A 27,256-nucleotide genomic window follows, 5' to 3' on the forward strand; every position below is an offset into this window, starting at 1 on the left:
CAATTTATTAATGTCGTCAAATACATTTGGTGCTTTTAAAAGACGTGTAACTTGTTCCTTTTCATTCAGCAGCCATGCCATCTATTTGTTTTATTGGTGGATTTAGCTGATACAGTACTGTCACTTGTGAATGGTTTGCACATTTGTTCTTGCTAACAGAATTAGCTGGAGGACTCAACACAGCCAGTTTTCTGCATTTCCAGGTTCAAGTTTTTCATTTTTATTAAGCAAGTTAAAGTAAAAAACATGTAATATGAGGTTGCCAATGCCTGATGGCTCGCCATGTTGGGGGAAATGGAGCAATGATTTTGCAGACCCATTTCTAACATAAATTCACTAGTTTCTGAGATACAGCATTTCAAATAGGTTTGCGACCAGTAGGGCACTTGGGGTTTATCAGGTATGTTAGATCTCCACCCTCTGTGGTACTTGCATGAGGTGTAAAATATCCTTAAACACTTTAAATAGCATGGAGACCATCATTTGTACCACATCTATTTCGAGGCATGTCAGAGGCTTAAAGGTTGTTGACGAGTCTGATTGACGAGTCTGCAAGCCTTGTGAGTGCGACTGCAATACGTGGTTTAGCTGGGCTCTCCCCAGGAAACTGTCCACACAATAATGTTTTAACACTAATAATGCGCTAGAACAAGTGGGATGTAGGCTCTGAATGTGCAGAATCTCCAACTTCATTTCAGCCACATACAAAAGGGTACCCTGTCCGACATAAGCCATTAAGCGTCAAAAATACCTACACACTTTAATTGAAGTGCATATTGCGCGGTTGTACCCTTTCTTACTATTGTAAGTAAACATTGCCCAATGACACTTCACAATAGAATTCTCCGATGCATTGAAGGCTAAATCAACCTCACCAGGATTCGCTCGTATAACATGCAGATTAATGCATATTTCAAAAGTAAGCGCTTAACTCAGCGATCCACACCGGGTCAGAATACATCATCGCCGCACTGAGAGCTCACATTTGCCTCTTTTCATACATATGCTTTGTGACCGTAGACGGCTCATCTTCACAGTATACCTTCCAACACAATGCTCTCTGAATGAGAAGGTTATTACCGGCACAGACTGTCATAGAAACATGGCCAATCACTGTGTGGCTTCAAAATAAAGACAAAGGGCCAGATATAGAGCTTGGTGAATAGGTTACTTGGTCACAACAGTGATGGATATCCTGTCGCCAAAATATAAATCTCATAGCATATTATGGGATGTATATTTCGGTGGACAAGGTATCCGTCACCATTGTGCTGGAGGAACCCCGTCTACCAAGACCTAAATCAGCCCCACATTAATTGGCCATTTTCTTTTCCTCCCACCCCTATGATGCTTCATGTGTAGGGTCTCATAGAAAGCCTGAATCCAACTAACCAAACTAATCCAGACATTGCTCTTATCCTGTTTATAATAGTAGACCGCATGAGAGCTGAACCCGTATTGGTTGGGGCAGGTGAACCGAGGGCTCATTAGGAGACCAGGGCACTGACTTTGTTACAACCTGGCTCCCTAATACAGCACAGATTGGAGAGACATCAGGTGCACGTGGAGCTGGCCATTGCAAGACAGCCACCCAATCCAACATGTCAATTTAGGACATTACACGTCCCTGCTGCCAATCAGAGGGAATAGCCCCGCCCTCAAAGACATCCAATGCGCAACAGAAAGAGCACTGCTGGGTAGGGCATTTATTAAATCTATAGTATAAAGTTATCGTACGCAGTATAACAAAGTCGGGGGAAGGGGCAACACCCTAAAATTGCAGTCATTGCTAGCTGTCACCTTCAACAGAAATGTCTTTCGGGAAGAAGTTCCAGGATGATATGGAAGAGGTGTGGCGCAGCACCCAGGGTGCCTGACTGTGGACTAAGAGGTTCACGGTTCGATCCCCGGTGACGGCAGCCAGTTAGCCCAGCACCTTGTGACTCTGGGCAGTAGCATGCTTAATCTTCCCGAGGGCCCCCAGCGCCGGGACACCACTTCGGAGGTAGCTGTGCGGTTTACAAATACTGGTATTTCATTTATGCGTTCTGGAAGATATGTTCTGACCTGCCTCTTGTAGGCAGAAGTATTTTTTTCTGAAGTTCAGAAAAAATACCTTGTATTAGATATGAAAGCCATGGGCTCTTCAAGAATGCATAAGCCCACTGTCCTGAGACCAGCAACCATGTGCTGATAAAACTACTTCGAGCTCACCTTGGTGTATTCCACATTGATGTGCTCTTACTCTGACTGCTGTAGTTGGGCAGAGTTATTGCAAGTGACACTGATCTGTTAATGGATTGGCACGGGAAGCGACAGCATGGAGTCCTCTTAGCACTGGTGCCTTTAAGAACATGCCTCTGAATCCCTGTGGGAATGTTCATCCTTCAAGCGTTAATATCTTTGATCTTTCAGAAGACAAAGACTTACTTTGAACAAATACCTTTCAATCTTGGTTTTGATGAACCCATAAGGAGGGATGTTTGCGGTCAACAGAAAAATAAAACAAGTTACAGAAAATTATAGAACTAAATTGTACACTGTGCAAAATGGAGCAACTAACAAGCTATGGGTAAACTTAGACCAGCTATGCCGAAATCAGATCTTACTGTACCAAAAAAGAATACTAAGTAGCATTCCAGTGTACTTCAGGAAAGTTACTAGATGGTCACAATAAGAAAAGAGGTTTCTCTACGGATGCATAACTGGCGGGATCTTGCTTCTGAACTTAATTGTACATCACCTGAAAGGCCTTTGCTGCAAATGCGTGGTTCAGAGTTCTTCCACAATTGAATTTGTTCCAACCAAAGATCAATATTTTTTAATTCCCATGTGGCCGGTCAGTTTTTCCTACATCTGAGGTCGTTTTTCAAAATAAATTAGTTACTAAGCTAGCTAAAGAGAATTTGCTTACAAGAGGGCAAGGATGAGGATGTCTGGTACAGCAAAATAACTGTTAATTCCCACTCGTGCAAACACACTGCGTAAGACACCATGATCTATGGTGCTTCCTAAAAGTCTTACGAGAATCGAATGCACAGTTCAAAGTGATTGGAACATTAATGGATAATTATATATGTTTGGTTAAATGAAACGTATGTAGGATCTATGTGCAAGAGGAGGAGTAATTCCAGTAAGCTGAAGCATTCAATTAATAATTTACTGCTGTGACAGCCATGATGCCCTACTACAAATAGTGCACAACCGCACAATTGTCACAAGCACACATGCACCATCAGGGCAAAAGACCCAGATTGTGTTTGTATTTAGGTTTACAGTAATGAAGATTCAAGTGCGGCTTTGGTAAATTTCACACCTCAGTTGGGAATAGGTATCCAGCTGCTGTGGTTATGTCTCCATGTTATTATCAATGGAACAGGCCCCATTACTCAGCTGCCTCTATACTAACAGCAAGATAATGAATCTTCACACCAATCCTATTTTCTTTCCAACCCAATCTGTCCCTGCTGACAGAAATTTCATCAGTCTATTCCCACAATTATTAAAGATTACAGATATGAAGGAATGGACTATGGTGAATTGGAGGAGACTGAGATTCCATGCGCCAAAGACACTTGAAGCAAGTTTTAAAGGCTGAAAGCAGCATGCGTTCCCTCTTTTTTTGCACAGATGTTGTACCCTATCCCTTACCATTATTTCTTCTCATCTAATCTCATTTGATTCACTAATTACCTTTTGCCTATACTTAAAAATCCTCAGCTGATGTGTTTTCTATGCTTCAGGAGATGAGAGAAAATGACTTTAAGCGTGATATCATGTTTTTTATGTAAATGTGTTGCAATGTGGTAAAGCTCTGCTGTAGTACCACAGCCCACTTCGTCATTTTTATAATGTGTTGTATAGCGCCTGCTTGTGCTCAGAAGACACCTCGCAGCATCTTGCGACTAACTTCTTCGTGTGACAGCAAACAGAAATGACCTACTTCCCAGTGGAGCTGCAATGCAGAAGGTTAACAAAGGGTGGATGAGAAATGTGTATGGAGTAAGTACCAACTTCCGTCACGGGTGATGATGTGGGAGACGACACAGGACTGTGACTGATTCTGCAGTGGTGGACACCGATCTGCTGCTTGCATAGTAAGTTCGCAGTATTAACTTTGTCTAGCCCTCTTTTGTGCAACGGTGATGATAAGGATGCTGTGCACTCCCTCACAGTGCTGGAAGATGTTTCCATGGGAACCGTCTATGAACGCAGAACTGAAGTGGCATCAAAAGCTCCTGGGATTGATATAATACCGATGTCAACCTTTGATGGAATGTGCTAGTGCAATTCCATTGTTAAAACCTAAAGAAAGATACATTAATAAAATTTGGGCACAGATTAATCAGTAAGCTTTAAGAGAATGTCGGCAGATCTACTAAGCCCTACATCACTATAGTTCATCTGGGCTTTTTTATTTTTCTTAATTTTTATATAGGACGGTTTCTCGGGTCAAAATATAGTCCTCCGTTGCCCTATTTGTTATTGTTCTTTCTTGTAGACGACGCCATTACTTGCATAGTCTTTGTGGAAACCATTTTTGACTTCTGTCAACGTAGCGGTCCCCTTCAAGTCTTGTTTCGAAGAGGTTTTCTTGTATGTCTGTAGGATAGAACAAAAATAATATTGTCACAACAGACAGGTTAAATCACTGACAGATCTAACATGGTTTCTGGCACTCTAAATAAAAACATTTCAGTCACATAGAGCAACTAACCCCCCTCCACCACTACCACCACACACACGCTTCTCAAGTTATTTGCCAAGTAGAATTAAACTTTTAAATAGGGTCAACAAGATGAAAATACATTTCAGAACATAGAACTTCCTTAAAAAAATACACTGTTTGTAAACAACTTTCTTTCCCCCAAAACTGATTCTACATAGACTCCATTCGTTTGTCCGAAAATATATTATCAGGCAATGAGAACTCGTTGAGAATAAAAGACAATAACATGACCCACCCGGCTTACTGTTAAGTTATGTTACTGTGTCTTTAACTGACAGTTGTAATTTTAAAGCTGTACAGTGCTGATGCCCATGGTTGAAGCTATCAATATTATTTCCAAATGCCACGATCCCGGGAAGAGTTCATTTAAATAAAAACTTGCTAACACATGTACATTGTGATTGGTTAGCCAATGGTCTATATGAGCTTGTGTGGACCAGTGATTACTTTTTCACCATCTTGGAATCTCACCTTGGCTTGGTCTTGAACCATGACCCGGTAGATAATGACTCATATTGTATCATTTTTTGTTCTTTATAGAAACTGTTAACAATACATAAATGTGATGGTTATTTCTTCCTGTGGACTCCTCACCTTAGGAACATCCTCTAGGCACTAGACTGAATCTGGAAACGTTACCCTAAGCAACAGATCTGACTGGAACAAAAAATAGGCTTGGGCACCAAAATAAAAGTGGGCCCCATTAGTGAATTAGAAACCTAAAAATGGCCCATTTTTTGCAAAGTGGCAGTTTTTAATTTGTAAAGACAAAATTAATATGGGTTATTTGCAAGGTATGGAAAACTGCATGGATTTTAGCATGATGCACGCAATGTTTGTTGTAATATCTTGGAAATCAACAGTCAAAGCTGGCCAAGCAGACCATTAAAGAGGCCCACGAACAGCCAAAAACCTGCCTATCAGACCATCCTGTCAGCTCTGCCTGATTGCCCTTCAGGCCAGTCCGACCCTGCTAAGCAATAGCTCTCCAGCACCACTAGGAGGCACAATGTGGATTTACCCCTCAGGATTCAATGGAACTGTGACATATAAGGTGCTGGAGTTATTTGCTGTTTTTCCGTGCCTCATTGGAGTAGGCCCAAAGTTCCTCAGTACTTCACTGAAGAAACTCCTCAGCTTTTGAAAGTGGTTAGGTCAAATGTCTCCTAAGGTTTCACGGTTTTAACACTGTTTTGGATGCTTTAAAAAGATCTCTGCTGGATTTGCATGGTGTATGCATGTGGTGTCTTGGCTTAGACCACAATCCACAAGACCGCAAGACCACTGACTCATTGTCAGTGAAATTGCTCTCCCACCCTCGCAGCTCCACCATTAAGTGAGGTGCCCCTGCCCCTGCACTCTTCAGTGTTGGTGATCGAGGCCCTCCTCCACCCGCAGGTTTCCCTGCGCTTCATCCCTGGTGGTCCAGTGGACATCTGTCTCCTTTCTTTCTTTCTGCTCCTTCACTCGTTTTTTTCCATTTTCTATCTTCCACCTTTCTGCACCTCTGCTCTTTTGCGCCTTATTTCTGCCCATTCTCCCTTTCTCTCCCTCTGCTCCTTCACTCGTTTTCACTCGTTTTTTTCCCCTTTATATCTTTCACATTTCTGCACCTCTGCTCTTTTGTGCCTTATTTCTGCCCATTTTCCCTTTCTCTCCCTCTGCTCCTTCACTCGTTTTCACTCGTTTTTTACCCTTTCTATCTTTCACCTTTCTGCTCTTTTCTGCATCTCTGCTCTTTTGTGCCTTATTTCTGCTTATTTTCCCTTTTTTCTTTATCCCTTCTTTCCTCCCTTTACCTTTCCCCGCCGCTGCTGCCCCCGTGGCCCCTCCCCCCCCAGCACGACCGGCCCAATCCAGCTCCCCTCCCCGCCTCCCAGCTGTCCAGCCCTCCCCGACCCCTACTTAATGGCGGCCACTGCGGGGACAGGCGAGCAAGACCACTGACTCATTGTCAGTGAAATTGCTCTCCCACCCTCGCAGCTCCACCATTAAGTGAGGTGCCCCTGCCCCTGCACTCTTCAGTGTTGGTGATCGAGGCCCTCCTCCACCCGCAGGTTTCCCTGCGCCTCATCCCTGGTGGTCCAGTGGACATCTGTCTCCTTTCTTTCTTTCTGCTCCTTCACTTGTTTTTCTCCCCTTTCTATCTTCCACCTTTCTGCACCTCTGCTCTTTTGCGCCTTATTTCTGCCCATTCTCCCTTTCTCTCCCTCTGCTCCTTCACTCGTTTTCACTCGTTTTTTTCCCCTTTCTATCTTTCACCTTTCTGCACCTCTGCTCTTTTGTGCCTTATTTCTGCCCATTTTCCCTTTCTCTCCCTCTGCTCCTTCACTCGTTTTCACTCGTTTTTTTACCCTTTCTATCTTTCACCTTTCTGCATCTCTGCTCTTTTGTGCCTTATTTCTGCTTATTTTCCCTTTTTTCTTTATCCCTTCTTTCCTCCCTTTACCTTTCCCCGCCGCTGCTGCCCCGCGGCCCCTCCCCCCCAGCACGACCGGCCCAATCCAGCTCCCCTCCCCGCCTCCCAGCTGTCCAGCCCTCCCCGACCCCTACTTAATGGCGGCCACTGCGCGGCCGCGCCACTGGTGCACCGAAGGCGCATCAAAAGGCAAGCACGTCTGCGCCCGTCTGCGACCCGTCCGCAACCAGCACCAGGAACCCTGGACCTCCGCCCGCCAACGCTACAACCCAGCAGCACTCCACGCACTCAACCCAGGCTGCAACAACAACTGCAAGCTAGCATCACCAGCCGACACCCATGGACCCTTCAGCTGTCACCGCTGCCGGCACACCTGCAGCACCGCCAAGAACACGGATCCAGCACAACCCGCCCACAAGAACACAACCGAACCGAAGACACCTGCAATGCATCCTCCTCAACGTCCGATCCCTCCACAAACACGCAACAGAAATCTGGGACCTCCTCGACAGCACCACCCCAGACGTAGCATTCTTCACCGAAACCTGGACCAACACCACCTCGGGACCGGACATCGCCATCGCCATCCCCCAAGGATACAAGATCTCCAGGAAGGACCGCCCCATCCACCCAGGAGGAGGAATCGCCATCGTCCACAAATCCAGCCTTCGCCTGAGCACACTCCCTGACGAGTCCACAGAACTGATGGAACACCTTCACTTCAAGATACTGGCCAGCCCCACCGCCGCCCTCCGAGGAACCCTCATCTACCGACCCCCTGGACCCCGCGGACCCTTCGCCAACTCCATCACGGACATTATCTCCCCGCAGGCCATCGCATCCACCAACTACACCCTGCTGGGAGACCTCAAATTCCACCTCGACAATCAACTGGACCCCAACACCACATCCCTCCTGGACAACCTCCACAACATTGGACTCCGCCAGATCGTGACCGAGCCCACGCACTCAGCAGGACACACCCTCGACCCCCTCTTCACTACAGGAAACTCCATCACCTTCAGCCACACCACCAAACTCCCATGGACCGACCATCGTTGCGTCCACTTCACCTTCAGAACACCCACCATCCAAAGACACCAGCACCTGCTTCCACAAAGAAACTGGACCAAAATCACCGATGACCAGCTCACCTCCTCACTCAACAACTCCACCCCAACCATCGCGGAAAACGACGACCCCAACACCGCAGCCCGAACCCTGCATAGATGGATCTCGGACAGCACCAACACCATAGCCCCCCTCAAGAAAAACAATACCTGTGCAAAGAAAGCCAGATGGTTTACCACTGAACTTCGAGAGTCCAGGCGCACATGCCGCCACCTTGAAAAGGCCTGGAGAAACACCAAATCCACAGAAGCCCACAACAACTTCAGAGCCGCCACCAACGCCCACCATCAACTCATCAGAGAAAAGAGGAAAAAAGTGATTGAAGACAGAATCTCCACCCACGCACACAACAGCAAGGAACTCTTCAGCATCATCAAGGAGTTCGCCCAACCCACCAGCGAGTCTACCGACATCCCTCCCTCACAAGACCTCTGCGACAAACTCAGCATCTTTTTCCACCACAAAATCAAGAGCATCTACGACAACTTCGACGAAGACAACCAACACACTGAACCCTCACCAACCACCCCCGACACCCGGAAACCAGCGATTGATGACTGGACAGCCCTCACCACCGAAGACACACTGAAGACAATGAAGTCAATCCACTCAGGGGCCCCCACGGACCCCTGCCCCCACCACATCTTCAACAGAGCCGCCAACACCATCGCACCCATGCTCCGCCAAACCATCAACCGCTCCCTGGCGACCGCCTCGTTCCCCGACGACTGGAAACACGCCGAGGTCAACCCCCTCCTAAAGAAACCCTCAGCGGACCCCACCGACCTCAAAAACTACAGACCCATCTCCCTGCTCCCGTTCCCAGCGAAAGTCATTGAGAAAGCCATCAACAGCCAACTCGCCACATTCATTGAAGAACACAACATCCTCGACTCCTCCCAATCCGGCTTCAGAAAAAACCACAGTACGGAAACCGCCCTCCTCGCCACAACAGACGAAATCCGCACCTTACTGGACAAAGGAGAAACAGTAGCCCTCATCCTCCTCGACCTATCAGCGGCGTTCGACACAGTCTCCCACCGCACCCTAATACGCAGACTCTACGATGCAGGAATCCAGGACAAGGCCCTCGACTGGATCTGCTCCTTCCTCTCCGGTAGGACGCAGCGGGTCAGACTCCCCCCTTTCCTCTCGGACCCCACACCGATCACCTGCGGAGTCCCCCAGGGCTCCTCCCTCGGCCCGACGCTCTTCAACGTCTACATGGCTCCACTTTCCCCCATCGTCAGAACCTACGGACTCAACATCGTGTCATATGCAGACGACACCCAGCTCATCCTCTCCCTATCCAACGAGCCCAACACCGCCAGACGCAACTTTCGAGAAGGCATGGAAGCCGTCGCCAAATGGATGAAAAGCAGCTGCCTTCAACTAAACACCAACAAAACAGAAGTACTCATCATGGGCCCAAACCCCGACGCCTGGAGCGACACCTGGTGGCCCACCGCCCTCGGAAACCCGCCAACCCCCACAGACCATGCACGCAACCTGGGAATCATCCTGGACTCCGAGCTCAAAATGGACCGCCAGATCAACTCTGTCTCATCTTCCTGCTTCCACACCCTCCGCCTCCTTCGTAAGACCTGCAAATGGATCCCCCTCGAACACCGAAAGACAGTCACTCACGCCCTGGTCACCAGCAGACTCGACTACGGCAACGCACTCTACGCCGGAATAAACAAAAACCTCATCCGCAAGCTACAGAACATCCAGAACGCCGTCGCAAGACTGGTCCTCAACCTGCCAAAACACTGCCACATCTCCCAGCACCTGCGCACACTCCACTGGCTCCCCGTTGAGGCGAGAATCACCTTTAAGATGCTCACCCACGCACACAAGGCCCTCCACGGCACCGGACCAGCATACCTGAACAGCCGACTCAAATTCCACGCACCCCAAAGGACCCTACGATCAGCCCAGCGTTCCTACGCCGTGGTCCCCCGCACCAGAAAGACCAGATCGGGAGGCCGCTCCTTCTCCTTCCTCGCGGCCAAAGCATGGAACGCCCTTCCGCTCCACCTCAGACAGACAACATCGCTCCCCATCTTCGCAAGAAACCTCAAAATCTGGCTCTTCGACAGACCCCCTCCTTGATGGAATGGAACCTGCACCCCCCCACACCCCACCACCCCTAGCGCCTTGAGACCCTTACGGGTGAGTAGTCGCGCTTTAACAAACTCCTGATTGATTGATTGATTGAATCCATCAGCCTATGGCTCCTGCTTCTCTATGCATCGGAAAGAGATCAGAGAACGGAAGCCGAGTTATTACTGCCCAAAGTTGTCCTATTCTCCATCTGGCAAGTTTGTTGACAGTGAATGATTTCCCGGGAGAGCTTGTCATAAAGTAAAAAATATAAAGAAAAAAACCACAGCAATGGTAGGCCATCTTCTTCCTCAAGGAAAAGGTCCCACTGCAGGTACCTTTCGGAGATTCAATGTTGTTACTCCAAAGCCAGTCTCTTCCTCCTCGTTAGAACTGGTCCTGATTTTAAAGGTACTGAAGGCGCAGTTCCTGATGCCAACTGAAAACAGGTCGAGGCCTTGTTGAATGTATTTAGGATGGGCCGTTAACAGTTTCTAGATTTTAACTGCAATCTTGCAGCCACATTCGGCAGTGTCAGAGCAGCTGCTACTTTTTAATCAAGAGCTCCTGGGGTCGGTTTTACCTGCCTCGGGAAAATGCTTTTCAGGCCTCGCAGTACTCAAGCAAAATGCACAATTACGTAAACTGGCACCTCTGGATGCAATGTTTCTGTTGCACATTTCTCCAGACAGCCTAGTGGGTCAAGGCTCTTTCGCTACAGCTAAACCTTTCTTATGGCCCCTCCAGACCGAAGTCTCGACTTCAGGGGCCAAAAAGACTTAACTTCTACATATTTAGCTCTTGGACTGTGAACGCTGAATGCATTCTTTGCCACTATCATCATTCTTTGTGGGAGATAGCGACAAATACCACTATCCACGTTCATGAACTCAAGAAAAGTATTATTCATCTGATCAACGCATGCCTGGACACCTCCAAACAAATCAGTACATGCAGCTTTAACTCCACCTAGACAGTGTCTCGGCCTACAACAATAATTTTTGACCTGACCATCAGCCCCGAATGTGCTCCAGAAGCTACTCAGGAGATGTCGGAGAGACTTTAATAGATTTGCTCTTTCATGACCAACAGCTCTATACTGAAAAAGAAGAATCTTCTTTGCAGTGGTTCAGAAACAGTTGCACGCTCACTGGACCTGGCCTCCTTGTTGAAAGTTCCATCAACTTTATAAGAAGCTTTGGGACTTCTCAAGGGAGCAACAGTCCCATCAACAACAGCCTTTGTAACTAAGGCAGTACTCTCCACAACATGCCTCGATCCTGGAGATGGAGGTTCTTGCTATGCTGAACAAAGGGACCATACAGGTGGTCCCTTCGAGGCAGGACTTTACTATGTTTACTTCTTGGTCCCCAAAGAATGACAAAGGCTTCTATCTTTTGAATCTGTTGATTCGGCAGGGCAAGAACGAAATATTGTCCCATAAGCAGGTCCCTCAATGTGGGGGGGGGGGGGGATTGGCTGTTGTCCCTGAACCTCCAAGAATCCTAATTTCATCTGCCATTCCTACTCACTCACAGGCACAACCTGAGGTTCACCATTGGGCCTAACACGATCAGTTTTCTGCTCTACAACTTCGTCTGACTGTACCTCAAGTGTTTACAAAGGAAGTGATGGCTTCACTAAGGAGGCTGTGGGTTCACATATTTCTATATTCGAGCAACTGGCTGGTAAATGCGTGGTCCCTTCACTAGTTGCCGAACAAATTCAGTGCACCATGATCCACATGAACGAACTGGGCTTAACCATCAAACCCAGAATTCTCACCTTCTGCCCACACAGAGACTGACCTTCATAAGAGTAGTGCTAAACAGAATATCTATGACGGATTTTCCTTATACTCTGAGGATTGCCGAATTTAGGATATGTTTCTGTCTCAGTCACTGATTCTAGTCTTGCAGGGCTACACCAGCTAGGCTTGACGGTCTCATGGATCCTGTTGGTGCTCCACACCAGATAGCAAATGAGGACATTTCATGGTGATTGAGGAAACTGGGATTCCATCCTCAGTAGACCATTTCGTTTTTATAAATCTGCTCTCTTGGCTCTGTACTGTTGGATGGGGCCCTCCTTGGTTTCTGTAATCATGTCATCAACCATTCCATGAAGTTGGTCTTAGTCTGGACCTACTGTTCTCCCTAATATTGGAGCTCCATCTCCTTCACATTCGTTAACCCTAATGGTCCGCCCCTTTCCTAGTTAAATTGTACATCACATCACCAACAAGCTAAATGGCAAGCCTAAAAATTCCTCATTTTAGGGCCAACTCTTTCCAAGTTTCAACCTGAACAATGTATGACTTGAAGCTTTTACCCAACTCCTACTCCAAATACTCCCTACTCCCACTAGACACTCCTGTTGACAATAGAACCAACCTTGAATGTAAACTTACCCATTCACTAGATACTCTGGCTCAAATCTTAAACCATAATTAGGACCCCCCAAATTCCCAAAGTAGTTCAGTGCACATCTCCACCACCTGAAACATCTGTGTAGGGTGATTAAAATATGCTGAATCAAATAATTTCCACTATCTGATCACACAACCTGTCCTATGCAACAGCTTGCAAAGCTGCTTGACACAGAGCAAACAAAGACCATTTCTAATCCTGCATCACTGAAACCATAACCTCCACCATGGAATTATTCCAGATCTACAAGGAAAAGTTCTTCAATGACCCCTTTAATAGGTCATCTTCCCCATTTCCCGGTCTTTGCAATAAATGTGTCTGTCTCTTAATCAATCAGACACTAGCCATTCAACATGCATACTCTCTGACTCTGGCGGTCTGCAGCCACCTGAATTACACTACTCGACCATTCATGGACCTTCCAAGCTTTCAATGTGCAGATGCTCTCTAGGGCAGCACTGGGCTCTGATTCAGACACATAATATATCCTGGGCAAATTCTAGAAATCCTCTTCTCCTTTGGTCCTTGGTAACGTGCAAGTCATCAGCCTGGGTATCCTAGCACTCACACCAAACACTACCAGATGTATCAGTTCCTCGGAGTCCGGTGAAACCATTTCCAAGACCCCCAAACATGCTTTATCACACTCATACCTAAAGAAACCGATCACAAGAGACCCATCTCCAGGCTCCCATGTGTTGCACAGGCACTCAAAACTGTTGTAATCTGCTAATTACATGGTCATTTGGAAGCCAATAAACTGTTGAGTGATTTCCAATCGGACTTGCAACCACCCTCTAATACATCAGATGGGACCACCTGAGCTCCTGTGTCCATGGCAATGCCCATGCACTTTCTCAGCAGGTTTCAACAACACTGATTACCTTTGAAAGACAGTCCAAATCAACTACCCTCAGTTAGTCAGTATGGGTATGGCTCACTTCTTTCTTTTAAGAATAGCCACCTGAAAGAAACAGTTAGTTATAGTCCTTAGAATTACCTCCAGGTGTCAGACTGGATCTGGAATTTTTTTTCATCATCAGTACCCCTGTGCGTCAAAAGGTGGCATCAGTCGGCTCTGCGTTTGTCGTAGCGGAGATGACATTGGGGTAGCTACTTAGACACCACCCTCACTTGCTAATGGCAGTTTTCTTTTTTCACACCAGCCAGTGCAGATCTGGGGAGAGCGGTACCTCCAGTCACTTTTTGAATGACTTTTATTGCCGACTTTGGTCAACACCATTTTTGAGGCTTTGTCTCCTGGTGCATGTCAGGGATGCCCAGCTTCAATACTTGCGGTTCCTGTAATGTCGGTGACGGATCCACACCACGAGCGAGACCACGACGCCAAGTCGGGCTCCGACTGCTGGACCATGAATCCGAAGTCTTTGCAGGAGCGGTCCCGAAAGCTTCTCACGGCCCGGCAGTCGGCTCCGTGCCGTTTGAGGTCCCAGTCAAGTAGGAGGTCAAGTGACCAGTCGCGGAGCCAACACCATCATTCATCTTCCAAGTCTTCACACTCTGGGTCAGGTAAGTCGAAGCACAAGAAGAAGTCGAAGAAGCATCGTCACTCTTTGACTTCTTCCAGCCCGTCGGCCGATGCAACTCGGCTGGGGGCACCGGCGCAGCAAGACCCCCTTGGATCCAGGACTGGATTGGTGCCAGTTGACCATGTGACACCCCCCTAAGTGCCGATTCCACCAGCACCACGTAAGCCGACCCCGGTCTCCACCTCGATGGAGACACGGAGCCGGTCCGGCGTCAATGGGTACTTTCGTGCCCCTGTTCTACCCTGGCGCTTTTAGACCAGATTGGCAGCCAGAAGAGGGAGAGAAGGACTGGGTGACCCTCTAACTGACCAGTTAGGCTATGAACTGGACTGGAGAGAGGAACTTGGGGAAGCCTGTGGTCTGGATACCTCAACAGACCTTGGCATGTTGTCTCCTCCTACCGTGGCTATAGAGGAGGGAGCGTCTTTCGCTGTGGTGTTGCGTAGAGCGGCCGAGGCTCTGTACCTCGAGCTACCTACGGAGGCAGTCAGGACTAACCTCCTGACCGAAGTGCTTCAACTAGCGGTGAGCTCTTCGGAGCCCCTGCCTCCGTTTAATGAAGCCCTCACTGACATCCTTTTGGGCACCTGCTCAAGGCCCAACACAGTGCTCCTGTGGATAGGATGATTTCCTGACGCCACCGCCTGTGTACGGGTGACAAATCTTTCCTCTGCCAACACCCCACACCTGAGAGCTTGGTGGTCCAAGCTTCTTCTTCCAAAGACGCATTCCCTAGCACACCACCTGAAAGGGAATCCAAAAAGCTGGACCTTTTAGGGAAGAAGATGTTTTCTTCCCCCAGCTTGGGACTGCGGTCGGTAAACACTGTATGTCTGTTGGGCCATTATACCCCCTCCGTGTGGGAAACAGTGGCGCAAGTGCTGATTCAGTGCATGGAGGAGGCCTGGCCGTACTCTTCCGGCAGTTGCCGAAGGGAGAGACGCAAAAAAGTTTACCATCCACTGTGGGCTGGATACCCCCGACTCACTCGCAAGACGATTCCCTCGTTGGTAGACCTTTGACTGGTTGAGGTCGACTGGCTTTTCAGGGGTTGTCAAATCCACTCTTATGGACATGCCCTTTGATGGCCCTCGCCTATTCAGCGACAAGGCAGACAACGCGCTGGAGCGCTTTAAGGACTCTCAGGATACGGCTAGGTCATCGCGCCTCTCCACCACCGGCCCTGCCAGTCTGCTTTTCGCCCCTTTCGTGGCTACGGAAGGGGTGCCCCGCCATGTCTCGCCCAGAGCCGCAGGCCAGTGCAAGCTGTTCAGACCCTGCGCGGGAACCACCACCCTGATTCTGGGGGCCAGTGGGTGGGCCGGTCCACCACAGACCCCTCTGCTGCAGCTTCCAAACCCTCCTAGTCCGACCTTTCAGGGCCACCAATCGCGAGTGGGTGGCCGGATTGGCCATCACCTCCCCCACTGGTACACCATCCCATCAGACAGGTGGGTTTTGCAAATAGTCCGAAGGGGTTACTCCCTCCCCTTCAAGACTACCCCTCCATCCATGCCACCTCAGTACCATCGCATGTTGTAGGATCATCTGGCCCTTCTCCAACAGGAAGATTTGGCACTCTTGGCCAAGGGTGCCATCTAGCGAGTTCCTGTCCCAGAAGTAGGTTGGGGTTGTTAGTCCCACTACTTTCTGGTACCTAAGAAGGACAAAGGCCTGTGTCCTATCTTGGTTCTCAGGGACGCCAACCGCTTCCTCCGGAAGGAGAAGTTGAAAATGTTGACACTAGCTCAGGTCCTGTCTGCCCTCGACCATGGAGATAGAATGGTAGCATTGGACTTGCAGGACTCTTACTTTCACATTCCCGTCCTGACAGTCCACGGTAGGCCACAAGCACTTTCAGTTTACCATGCTCCCCTTTGGCCTTACCAGCACCCTCAGGCGTTCACGCAAATGATGCCGGTGGTCCCAGCTAATCTGAACAGATCAGGGGTTCCAGTCTTTCCCCTATTTCGACGGCTTGCTGTTGAAGGCCGGCTCACCCCAGACTGTTGTCTCCCACCTCCAGACTACGGCCAACCTCCTGCATTCGCTGGGGTTCTCTATCAACGTGCCAAAGTCACACCTGACTCCCTCTCAGAAGCTCCTTTTTATCGGAGCGGTTCTGGACACAACGCAGTTTCGGGTCTTGCCTCCCGAACAGTGAGTCCGGGATATTTGGGCTGTAATACCTATCTTTCATTCTCTACCCACATACCTGATAGACATCTAGCCCCAGATTCCTTAACTTAGAATATCACCAGGCATCAGATTGGATCCGGAACCTTTTTCCCCAGCAGTACCTCTGCATGCCGGGGTGGCGTCGCCCGGCTTGGTTCTTATGTCGCCCACGGAAGTGATGTTAATGGAGTCATATAAGAACTCCCCGGTGTGCTAAGGTCAGTTTTCTTCTTTTCTGCGTCCCAACACGGATCTGGAGAAGTGCTTACCTCTGGCATGATTTTGTTTTTCATGCTTTCTCAATGCCTTCTGGCATCCGGCAACAGTGTGTGATGCCTTCGGGCTTCAAAGCGTGTGAATCCTGTACGCGGCAGATATCGGTGATGGATCCACATGCAATCTGTAAGTGGTGCTTGGGAGAGCACCACAACTCTGAGGAGTGCGACGCATGCTGCCGGCTAAAGCTGAAATCCCTGCGAGAACGGTGCATTAAGTTGGTGTCTGCTCAGATGTCCAGTTCCATTTGCAGCCCTCATGCCGCCGGTCTCCATATTGTGCAGAGGGGGTTGGTTCAGAACAGGTTGCAGAGTCGTTCCAGCGGATGTCGCTCTCCTGCTGCAGGTAAGCACAAGAAAAAGAAGCCACAGAGGTCGTCTGCCTCACCCAACGGTGGGGCCCAATGCTGCCTTTCTCTAACGGACACGGGCCCCCGCTTACCTACAATGTCCTGGAGCTGGGGTGACCCGGGCCCAGATGGAGGCCTATTCATTGGCCTTATTATCCGTCTTTGGGTTACCCCCTCTCCCAGACAGACTAGGCTCCTTCAGGGTTTATCGACAGCAATCAACGCCATCCACAGCTGTTCATTGGGTTGTGGATGCCAACTCTTAGGAGGCCCCTATGTTTCACCACCCTCTATGGGTTCGCCACCCCAGGGTTGTTTCGCTGTCTTTCTGGGCGAGACCCCTTGTACTGGCAGGGACTTGGATGTCCTCAGGCTCTAGAGCCTCCACATTTTGGTGGCAGAATTAGCCTCATGCCATCCCCTACGGATGACGTGCGTGGGCAGGACCGTGGTCCCCCCTTTAGACAGGCGGGGACACTGACCACTACACTCATGAGGAAGGAGCGTGAAATACACTGACAGAGGTCTTTCAGAAAAAGGGTAGATACAGTACCATACAGACATTGTATAATGACGAGTATCCTGAAGAAGAATAACGATGTATCTGGTAGAGAGCACTCTGTGTGTTCCCGGCTATGCCTGTTTCCCTTCGCCATTTGTACCTCTGAGTACGGATGGCTGGTTGCCTACCTGTTGATGCGCTCGCCTTTCTTTGCCGCTGAATGCATGCTGTTGATAATTCCATTCCCTGGGCTTTTGTTTAGTTGTGGTGTGGTTCTTACGGTACATTCTGTCTCCTTGTTTGTATCCTATCATCCACATGCCTGTATCTCCTGGGAGTCTCTGTATATCTCTGCATGGTGACATCTGTCCCCTCACATTTCACTCTTTGGCATCCTCTGTGGTGTATGTTGGGATGCTCTGATGACGGCATACTATCTTACCCCTTTTTCTGGGACTCTGTCTCTGGCGGATCCATGGGATCCGGTGCTCAGTTCACTGTCTTTTTGCAGAAGTTACTATACTTTCTTCCATTCTGCACTGCCCTTTATGCTTCTGTGTATCCTTTCATCCCTGTCTGGACGAGGGAGGTCTTGTAACGTCCTTTGACGGATGTGGTGCCTTTGCCTCCCCTTGTTCATGCTCCCTTACAGGACTTCACAGGTCTGGCGTCAGCCGCACTGGCACTGTTGTTCCCACCGTGATTAGTCAATGTTATTGACAGATAAGTTGTCTTGGTACTTGGTGGGTTTCAGTCGCAGACCCTTCTCCAATTAGATAGGGCTTTGGCATCTAATATAAGTTAACGTATCTGCGGCTAGATGTCTATCAGATGAGCGAGTTACTTACCTTCAGTAACGATGTATCTGGTAGAGACACAGTCTAGCCGCAGATTCCATAATGCCCACCCATCCTTCCCACTCTGTGAGGACCTTTCCAGGTGGGGTTCTACCACCTCGCCTCCTTACAGGTGGCATTGGTCTTCCTGAGGGGTGCTCTCATCACCTACCTCCTGGGCAGGGTGTTCCATTCAGTTTTGGGTACATAGGCCTTCCACCCATTCTCGTTTTTGGGTGGCTAGGTTCTGTTTTTTTCAATGCTGCTCCACCTGGGTTCCTCAAGCATGGAGATTCGCATATTTTCCTACCCTCCCTCCTCCCTTGTCTGTTTCTCCCCATTTCTTTGGGGCCTGCTTGTCTATGCTGCAGTCGATTGGGTTGAGATTCTATTTGACTATGCTACAGGTCATGGGTCACTGTGGGGGGGTGGTGAACATTCTATGTAGTTGTTCACTTCTGGTTACTTGTCATGAGTCATGTATGTTGTTCCAGTCTTGTGGTCCTTTACAATTCCATGCTGTGGTTGCGAACTGTCCTTTGTTTGTCATGCCATTCATTTCCACTGCCGTTACCTCTTGGGGGAGGGGGGGGGGGCTCTTCGCTTTGATGGAATTTCTCCTGGGGCGGGTGCTCTGTTCACTCCCTTCAGTCCCTTCAGCCCCTTCAAGTGTTGAGTAAACTTTCAACATGGTGTTGTTTCTCATTCTATGAGTTCTTACCATTGTTGTTTCAAAGGTTTTTGCTCTTTTTGACACACTTTTCCTGTACACTTGCAGTTTTTGTCATGGCTCCGCGTTGTGGCGCGCAAAAGTTTCACTGTAAAAAACTGACATCAGCACGCCTGGGGGTCTTATAATGGCTCCATTGACGTCACTTTCGTGGATGGCGTCAGGATGGAGCCGGGCGCCGCCGCTCCCCAGTGTGCAGAGGTACTGCTGAGGAAAGGTTTTCCGGATCCAGTCTGACGCCTGGGGATATTCTAAGTTAATGAATCTGCGGCTAGACTGTGTTTCAACCAGCTACATTGTTACTGAAGGTAAGTAACTCGTTCTTAGGTCAGGATGACCCTTTGGCTACTGGGCCTGAATGCATCCTGCTGGTGGACCATGCCAGATGGCATATGCGGAGGTGTCAGTGGGTACACCATCAGGGGAACCTGACGGATTGCGTCCAGATCTCTGTGGCACTGCACACCAATTGCAGTGGTGGCTAACGATCCAGGATTGGCTCGACAGCAGATCCCTCTCCCTTCCCCAACCAGAGTTCACAGTGGTAACCGATGTCACTTCTGGGATAGAAAGTCACATGGGGGAGGCGGAGATCAGAGGCCTCTGGTCTCCAGCGGAGTCCGTGCTCCACATAAACATTCAGGAGCTTCGGGCGATTTGTCTTGCACTCAAAGCATTCCTTCCCCCTGTCCAGGGAAGAGTAGTGCAGGTTTTCAAGGACAACCCCATCGCCATGTGGTTCTGCAACAAACAAGGTGCGGTGGGGTCGTGGACCCTATGTCACGAAGCCCTCCCCTTCTGGACAGGGCTGGAACATCAGGGCATATCCCTGGTGGTTCAACACCTGGCAGGTTCACTGAACCCCAGGGCGGATGAACTCAGCCGCAGGTGCATGATGGATCACAAATGGTGTCTTCACTCGGAGGTGGAGCAAGGTCTCTTTCAACATTGGCATAGCCTTGGTTAGATCTATTTGCCACGGAAAAGAATGCGTAATCTCAGCAATTCTGCGAGTTGGATTTCCAAGCCAGCATTCGCTAGGTGACGGTTTTCGTCGCAAGTGGAGTTGTGGTCTTCTATACGCCTTTCCGCCTATACCACTTCTGCCCATAGTGCTAAAGAAGATCAGGCGCGACCGGGCCCAAGTCATTCTGGTGGCATGAAGAGTCTGGTATCCCGAGGTGCTACATATTGCCATCGATCCTCCGATTAGACTGCCTCTTTGGGAGGATCTTCTGTCGCAACAGCAGGGGACGGTCCTCCACCCGACCTGTCCAGCCTCCACCTCCTTGAGTGGAGATTGAGCAGTGGCAGTTGAAGTCATTAGACCTGCCGTCCGAAGTCTGTGATGTTATCTTGGCAGCTAGGCGTCCCTCCACTAAAACGGTATACATCTGTAGATGGAACAAATTTATGGAATGGTGCGGAGCAAAGACTGTGGATCCCCTTTCTGAGGATCTCTTGTTCCTCCTTTCTTTAGCCCAGCAGAGTTCTTCTCTGGGCACTATAAAGGGGTAGCTCATCATTTCAGCCTTTCTTAGGCTTCCTGATCAGCCTTCTCTTTTCAAGTCCCCTGTTGTAAATCGCTTCCTTAAGTGCATTACTCATTTTTTCCCTCCTGACCCCTTCGTAATGCCCCAGTGGGACTTGAACTTGGTTCTTGCGTTTCTTTTGTCCCCTCCCTTTGAGCCACTACATAACTGTCCTCTGAGGCTTCTGACTTTAAAAACTGCTTTCCTGGTGACTATCACCTCTGCCCGCAGGGTGAGTGAGCTCCAAGCTCTTTCTTCATGCCTCCTTTTCCGACTGTCCATCTGGAAAAGGTTGTCCTTAGAACTTGTCCATCCTTCCTTCCCAAAGTGGCTACTCCTTTCCATATTGGACAAACTATCACTTTGCCCTCCTTCTTTCCACCTACGCATCCTTCCAAAGATGAAGAGAGGCTCCACCGTCTGGATCCAAAACGTGCAGTTTAATTTTATTTGGATTGCACAAAGCAATTCCGGGTGGATGACCAGCTCTTTGTTTGCTATATGGGCGCCAAAAAAGATCGGGCTGTGCACAAACAGACCATTTCTAGGTGGGTCATTTTGTGAATTAAAGCGTGCTATTCTTTGGCAAAGAAGGAACCTCCAGTGGGGCAGCGTGCCCATTCCACCAGGGCCACGGCAGCAACTACTGCTTTGGGACATTGAGTCCCCCTTAGTGACATCTGTTAGGCATCTACATGGGCATCGCTGCACACAGGCCGCGGTGTTGACAAACTTAGGTCCCGAGTGGGGAGTCGTCAGCGGAAACAAACGCTACGTGAAGCATTCCCTCCACCGCGTTTTTGCCCATGAGGAGAGTTTTTCTTCCTACATAAGTACAGACCCCAACAACTGGCTACATGGGTCACAATCGGCTCTAAGCCGTCATTATTTTTGGAACAATTTTCCGGAAATTTTAAGCCTTTTTCACATAACATTCCTCACGGCTGGGTGCACCTTAGTGTGTGCATACCACCGGAGGATCACTGTCCTTTGGTCCTGACGAAAGCTGAGCGACTTGGGCTCACCAATAGCAGAAACATGTCGACCATTTTTTCACCCAGTGGACTAGGTGTCTTTAATTATAGATACCTTCTCTGAGTTTCCACTTATCCTTGTTTTTACTAGTGCTAGTTGGACCTTGAATAAAATAGTTTACTGTCACAACTACGCACTTTTTAATCTGCACTCACATAGCACTTTTTGTTTTTTCTCGTTTGCACCCTCAACACTCACAAACAACCAGCTCCGCTGCAAAACAGGCGTTGTAGCACACTGGAAAGACGCTATGTCTTTTCAGTGGGAACCCAGTGATGAAGCATGTCACCACTAGGTGGTGAGTGAGGGTTCTTAAAAAACCTTTCTTTGGTTTTCCTTCACCTTCTGTCTACTTCTTCTTCTCTTTTCCCACCTTAATTTCCTTTTAAGTGTGGTTTGTTCTATCACTCTCCAGTTGTTTTTGTCATCGCTGCACACGCTCACAAAGCACAGGATTGCCAAGTCCGGAGAGATGGCTTCTCTGGCCGGTCTGTTCTTCAGGACTTTCTGGAGTGAACTTGGTTCGCAGACCCACCTCCGGGATTGGTATTGCTGGGGTATCTATTCTAAGGTAAGGAATCTATAACTAACTGTTTATTTCAGATGGACAAGTTACTTTCGGTAACAATATATCTGTAAGAAACATAGGTTAGGTATAGATTCCTTACCGCTCCACCCATCCTTCCGGTTCTGCGAACTGACTTCTAGGGTTAAGATATTCCTTTCAGGGTCCAAATTTTGTGCAGCAGTGGTCAGTATCTTGCATGGCTCTGCGATTCTGGCGTGGAAAGTCGTGTACGGAACTGACAGCAAGCGAAGGGGACGTCTAAGTAGCTACAGCGACGTCATCCTGGCAACCATAACACCAACGGCGAACGCAGAGCCGATCGGCGCCACCTTTCGACTCGCAGGGGTACTGCTGACAAAAAACTTTCCGGATCCAGTCTGACGCCTGGGGGTAATTCTAAGGTAAGGAATCTAAAACTAACCTATGTTTCTTACAGATATATTGTTACCGAAGGTAAGTAACTTGTTCATCAAACCAAGATGGGCCCTTACCTTCCCAAAATTGCAGCCCTCACAAGCGGAGTCAATATTTGCATGGCTCATTTTCCCCCATCCTAGATTCTTACACGCTGGTGTATCTTATTTATGCAGGTGAAACTTGGCCCCACTTGAACCATGAAGAAAAATCTGACATCCCTTCTAACTGTCCCATTGTCTCCCTTAGGTATAGAGATGGAGGTAGAACAAATGGATATGCCTTAATGACAAAATTGAAATCATTCTTCTGTGTCCAGTCAACCAGTGCACAATTGCCAATGTGCAGCTGGCCTTCCATCTACCTTGCAGTTCTCGGTTGCCTTGTGGACAAAGTATGTAATTTAGGTGTAATCTTTAACAGGGATCTTTTTCCACCCATCCAAAAAGTCTGGTCACTAAAACTAATTTTAAAATCCCTATATTCTTGTCTGGTGCAATTTATATTCTGATAGAGATTACTAACTGCAAATTCCTCACCTTAGAATATTCCCCAGGTTTCCAAAAAACTTGAGTAGTACCTCTGCATGCCGGTAGGTGGAGCCACTCGGCTCTGTGTTGGCACTGTCTACTTCTGAAGTGACATTTTGGTACCTACCTTGGTCATTTATTTGACCTTTTTCAACTTTTAGTCAACATGTTTGGGCTTTGCTCCCAGATTTCTAGTACAACATGCTCCTTGCTAAACCTTCACGGTTCAAGCCTTGCAGGGACTGCCACAGTCAGGACAGACTTCAAGGCCTGCGTTGAGTACAGGTTGATGCACTTGAAGGCTTCTGACTCAAAAGAAGGCTCTGCGCCCTTCCCGGTCCTGTTCTTGTTCCTGTGGACGATCTTGGCCACGTTCCAGGAGCCCGTTCCTACAGTCGCTCATCTTACCACTCTAAGACCTCCTCAAAGTCGGGTAAGTCCCAAAAGCACAAGAAAAAGTCACTGAATCTCTCTTCGGCTTCACTTTCTCAACATCATGCTACCAGGCCTGCTCTCACACTTCACCTACGGGGCTGGCGTAAGAGGCCGCTCCGCGCTACCCCCTGCTGCAGCGACGCCCACCCAACTCAAAGAATTGTATTAAGCCTGCCATAAGTAAGTTGGCCATGGGCAAGGCCCCTGGCCTTTATGGGCTTCCCAGTGATCTATTTGGAGATCAACCGTTGATTTGGGCCCCCTACCTTTGTGCCCTTTTCAACGCGATTTTGGAGGGCATGGAGATACCGGGTACTTGGTTGGGAGCAGAGATTGTTCCAATCTTCAAGAAGGGTTCCCCTCTGCTCCCAACCAATTACAGGCCCATCAGCCTCATAGATGTCCCTCCAAAAAAAATTTCCAGACTAATCCCGGATCGCTTACAAGAATGGATTGACGAACACGACATCCTCAGCCCCTACCAGGCGGGATTTAAAAAAAAAAACATCTACCATGGATCAGATTTTACGTCTCCTAATGTTATTTTGGAAGACGGCAAAGTTGGGGGGTGGCAGCCTCTATATGGTCTTCGTGGACTTCCGGTCCGCGTTCGACCTAGTACCTAGGGGCAAATTGTGGGTGGTGCTCCAGGACATGGGAGTCCCAAATACAATTTTGGCCGTCCTGATGAGGCTACACACACAAAATTATGCTCAGGTTAGATGTGGTAGGGAGGGGGTGCTGTCGTTCCGGTTTCCAGTTTGCAGGGGGGTCAGGCAGGGGTGCGTCCTGGCACCAACCCTATTTTGTCTGTAAGTGAACGGTGTTGTGGCGCACGTGGACGCGGTTCCCAACAATGACGCACCGAGATTGGCAGGCAGGAGAGTGCCAGCGATAATGTTTGCCGATGACACCCTCCTGCTTTCCAAGTCCCCTATAGGGATTCAGCGAGTGCTGGATGGCTTTATCGACTTCTGTTGTTGCCGGGGACTGAAAATCAATGCTGATAAGATCAAATATATGATTTTCAGTCCCCCGGCACACACTGGCCCAACACCGCTTCTTGGTAGTGTCAGACTGGAGTGGGTACAGACGTTTCAATACCTGGGGGTGACGATCAATGAAAATCTTTCTTGTGGTCCCCAACAGGTGAAAGCCCAACTCAAACTCTCCCAGTTAGCGGGTGGTATCCTTAAAATGGCAAATACATCCACTTTTAAACCAGTGAGCCCCGCTTTGGAGATCTACAAAGTTAAGGCAAGGGCATCTGCACTCCATGGTGGGGAACTCTGGGGGCACTCCTGCAACTCTGATATTGTTAAAGTGGAGAACAAGTTTATGAGGCAGTTACTTGCACTCCCTCTAAGCACTCCTCTCCTTCCATTGAGATTGGACTTAGGATTGAGTTTTATCCAGGATGAGCTAGCTCTGAAACCTTTAAGGTTTTGGCGCAGGCTATGGATAACACCATAACTGTCCAATTATAGGCATGAATTGAAGGATGTGCTGAGCCATGCTAGTGCATCTAAAATCCCCTGGCTTGTATTCGTGAAAAACTAATTAGGAAAAATGGGACTACTGGACCTCTTTTACGATCCAGAACAGGCATGCAGGGGGGTTTCCGGCAAAATGCTTGCAAAATCTTTTATGGACTATAAACAGAATATATGGTTGCAAGATTCTAAAGCTGGCTCCCTGACAATAACTTTTCTAACACTCAAACATTCTTTTGCTTTTGAGGAGTTTTTGAATGTTATCTACCCGGTAGGAGCAAGGAAGCTATACATTCAATGGAGGCATGGATCACTATCGTTAGGGGTATTTGTAGGCAAGTGGTTGTCTTCCATGAGCAAATCCTGCCCTGGGTGTGGCGCGTCCAAGGAGGATGTAATGCATATGCCCTTCTTCTGCCCTGCCTATAGAAAAGCTAGAAAGTACTGGCGTGTACCCCTATACAAGAACTTGGGTTTTGATAAACGCTCTGTGGCATTGAGAGTTCTCAAGACAGATACATCATCACATATAGTTTTTGCACTTTCACAATTCCTTTTAGCAATGTGGTCCAAAAGATCCTCTCTTATTACAGTGGCACCCAAGGGTGATTTTATACAGTGACTGTGTACATTTCATGACTAATTCATTTTTATCTAATTAGTTTTATGCTTTTTATGTATACTGTTTTTACTGTAATCGTTTATGACTGAAAAATGTCGCAATAAAGATTTAATGAATTAATGTATTAAGTCTTGACTGAGGTTGTTCAACCTGGGGTAGGTCCATCTGAACCCATGTCCCCCTTTAATGAAGCCCTCACTGATGTGCTCCTGGATGCCTGGGTGAAACCTTGCACAGGGGTTCCGCAGGGATCTGCCCTCAGTCCTCTCTTATTTAATGTATACCTGAGGCCTTTGGCGGAGTTAGTCGAGGCATGGGGCGTCAGAGTGATCTTTTATGCTGACGACACTCAGCTTGTGTTTTCCTTTAAGGATCACTCTGACAGCTCCATGGCAGACTTCCGCCACTGTCTGGTTAACATCGCCTCATGGATGTCCATCAACAATTTAAAATTGAATACTGACAAGACTGAGGTGCTATTTTTTAATCAAAAATCTCCCATCCCCTCCAATATCTGGTGGCCATCTCAACTCAATCCCCCCCCTGTGCCGGTGCAAGCCGCCCGAAACCTGGGCTTTCAATTCGACACAGCACTGTCTTGCAAGACCCAAATTAATAAGGTGTCATCAACTTGTTTCGGAAAACTCCGAATGATTAAAAAAATCATTCCTTTTTTACCTCTTGATTCCCGCAGAGCAGTAGTACACGCTCTAATCACATCTCATCTGGACTATTCTAACAGTCTATATGTTGGCGCCCCGGCATATCTCATTAATCAACTGCAATTAGTGCAGGATTCTGCGGCCCGGCTGGTCTACAACATCCCTTACCGCCACTCGATCTCACCCCATCTGGCCAAACTCCATTGGCTACCTGTGAGATTCCGCATCCAGTTCAAGGCCTTGGTCCTTGCTTTCAGAGCCCTCAATGGTCGTGGTCCAGCATACCTAAGGCTCCGAATCAGGCGATCTTTAGCTACAAGGGATCTTAGATCCAACCATCTCGGGCTTATGTTCTGCCCACGTTTTCGTCTATCTCGCACAGGCGGTAGAGCATTTGCTGTAGCCACTTCCAGATTGTGGAATGCCCTCCCAGTAGAACTCAGATTCCTTTCATCCGAGGTTGCTTTTCGCAGGAAACTTAAAACCTGTTTTTTCTCCCAGATCTAGCTTGTTGGAACTTCCTGTTTGACCCTCTAGGACTACACACGCTGTCAGCGCCGGGACACCCCTGTTGGGGGTAGCTGTTCGCTCTCTACAAGTGACTAAATAATAAATAATAATATGCAGAAAATGATTGCCTGTTGGCACTGTCCTGCCCAGGAGACCCAACCTTCTTTTCCCAGCACCTCTCCCCTGAAAGCCTAGGGGTGCAGGTCTCAACAGCGAAGGT

The 27,256-nt window shown here is 48.4% G+C and overlaps 1 protein-coding gene across 1 annotated transcript in view; it reads right to left on the bottom strand.

Moving 5' to 3' along the window:
* Nucleotides 1–204: 204 nt before the first annotated feature.
* ELOVL2 (ELOVL fatty acid elongase 2) overlaps nt 205–27,256 on the bottom strand; it is a 560,054-nt gene continuing 533,002 nt past the window's right edge. Inside the window, exon 8 of the mRNA XM_086965200.1 lies at nt 205–4,602. Within this exon, the coding sequence (XP_086821326.1) occupies nt 4,483–4,602 (120 nt within the window). The 3' untranslated portion in view covers nt 205–4,482. The remainder of the gene's footprint in view (nt 4,603–27,256) is intronic.

This window comes from Lissotriton vulgaris, chromosome 4_1 (assembly GCF_964263255.1).
Source record: "Lissotriton vulgaris chromosome 4_1, aLisVul1.2, whole genome shotgun sequence".
Taxonomy (NCBI): domain Eukaryota; kingdom Metazoa; phylum Chordata; class Amphibia; order Caudata; family Salamandridae; genus Lissotriton; species Lissotriton vulgaris.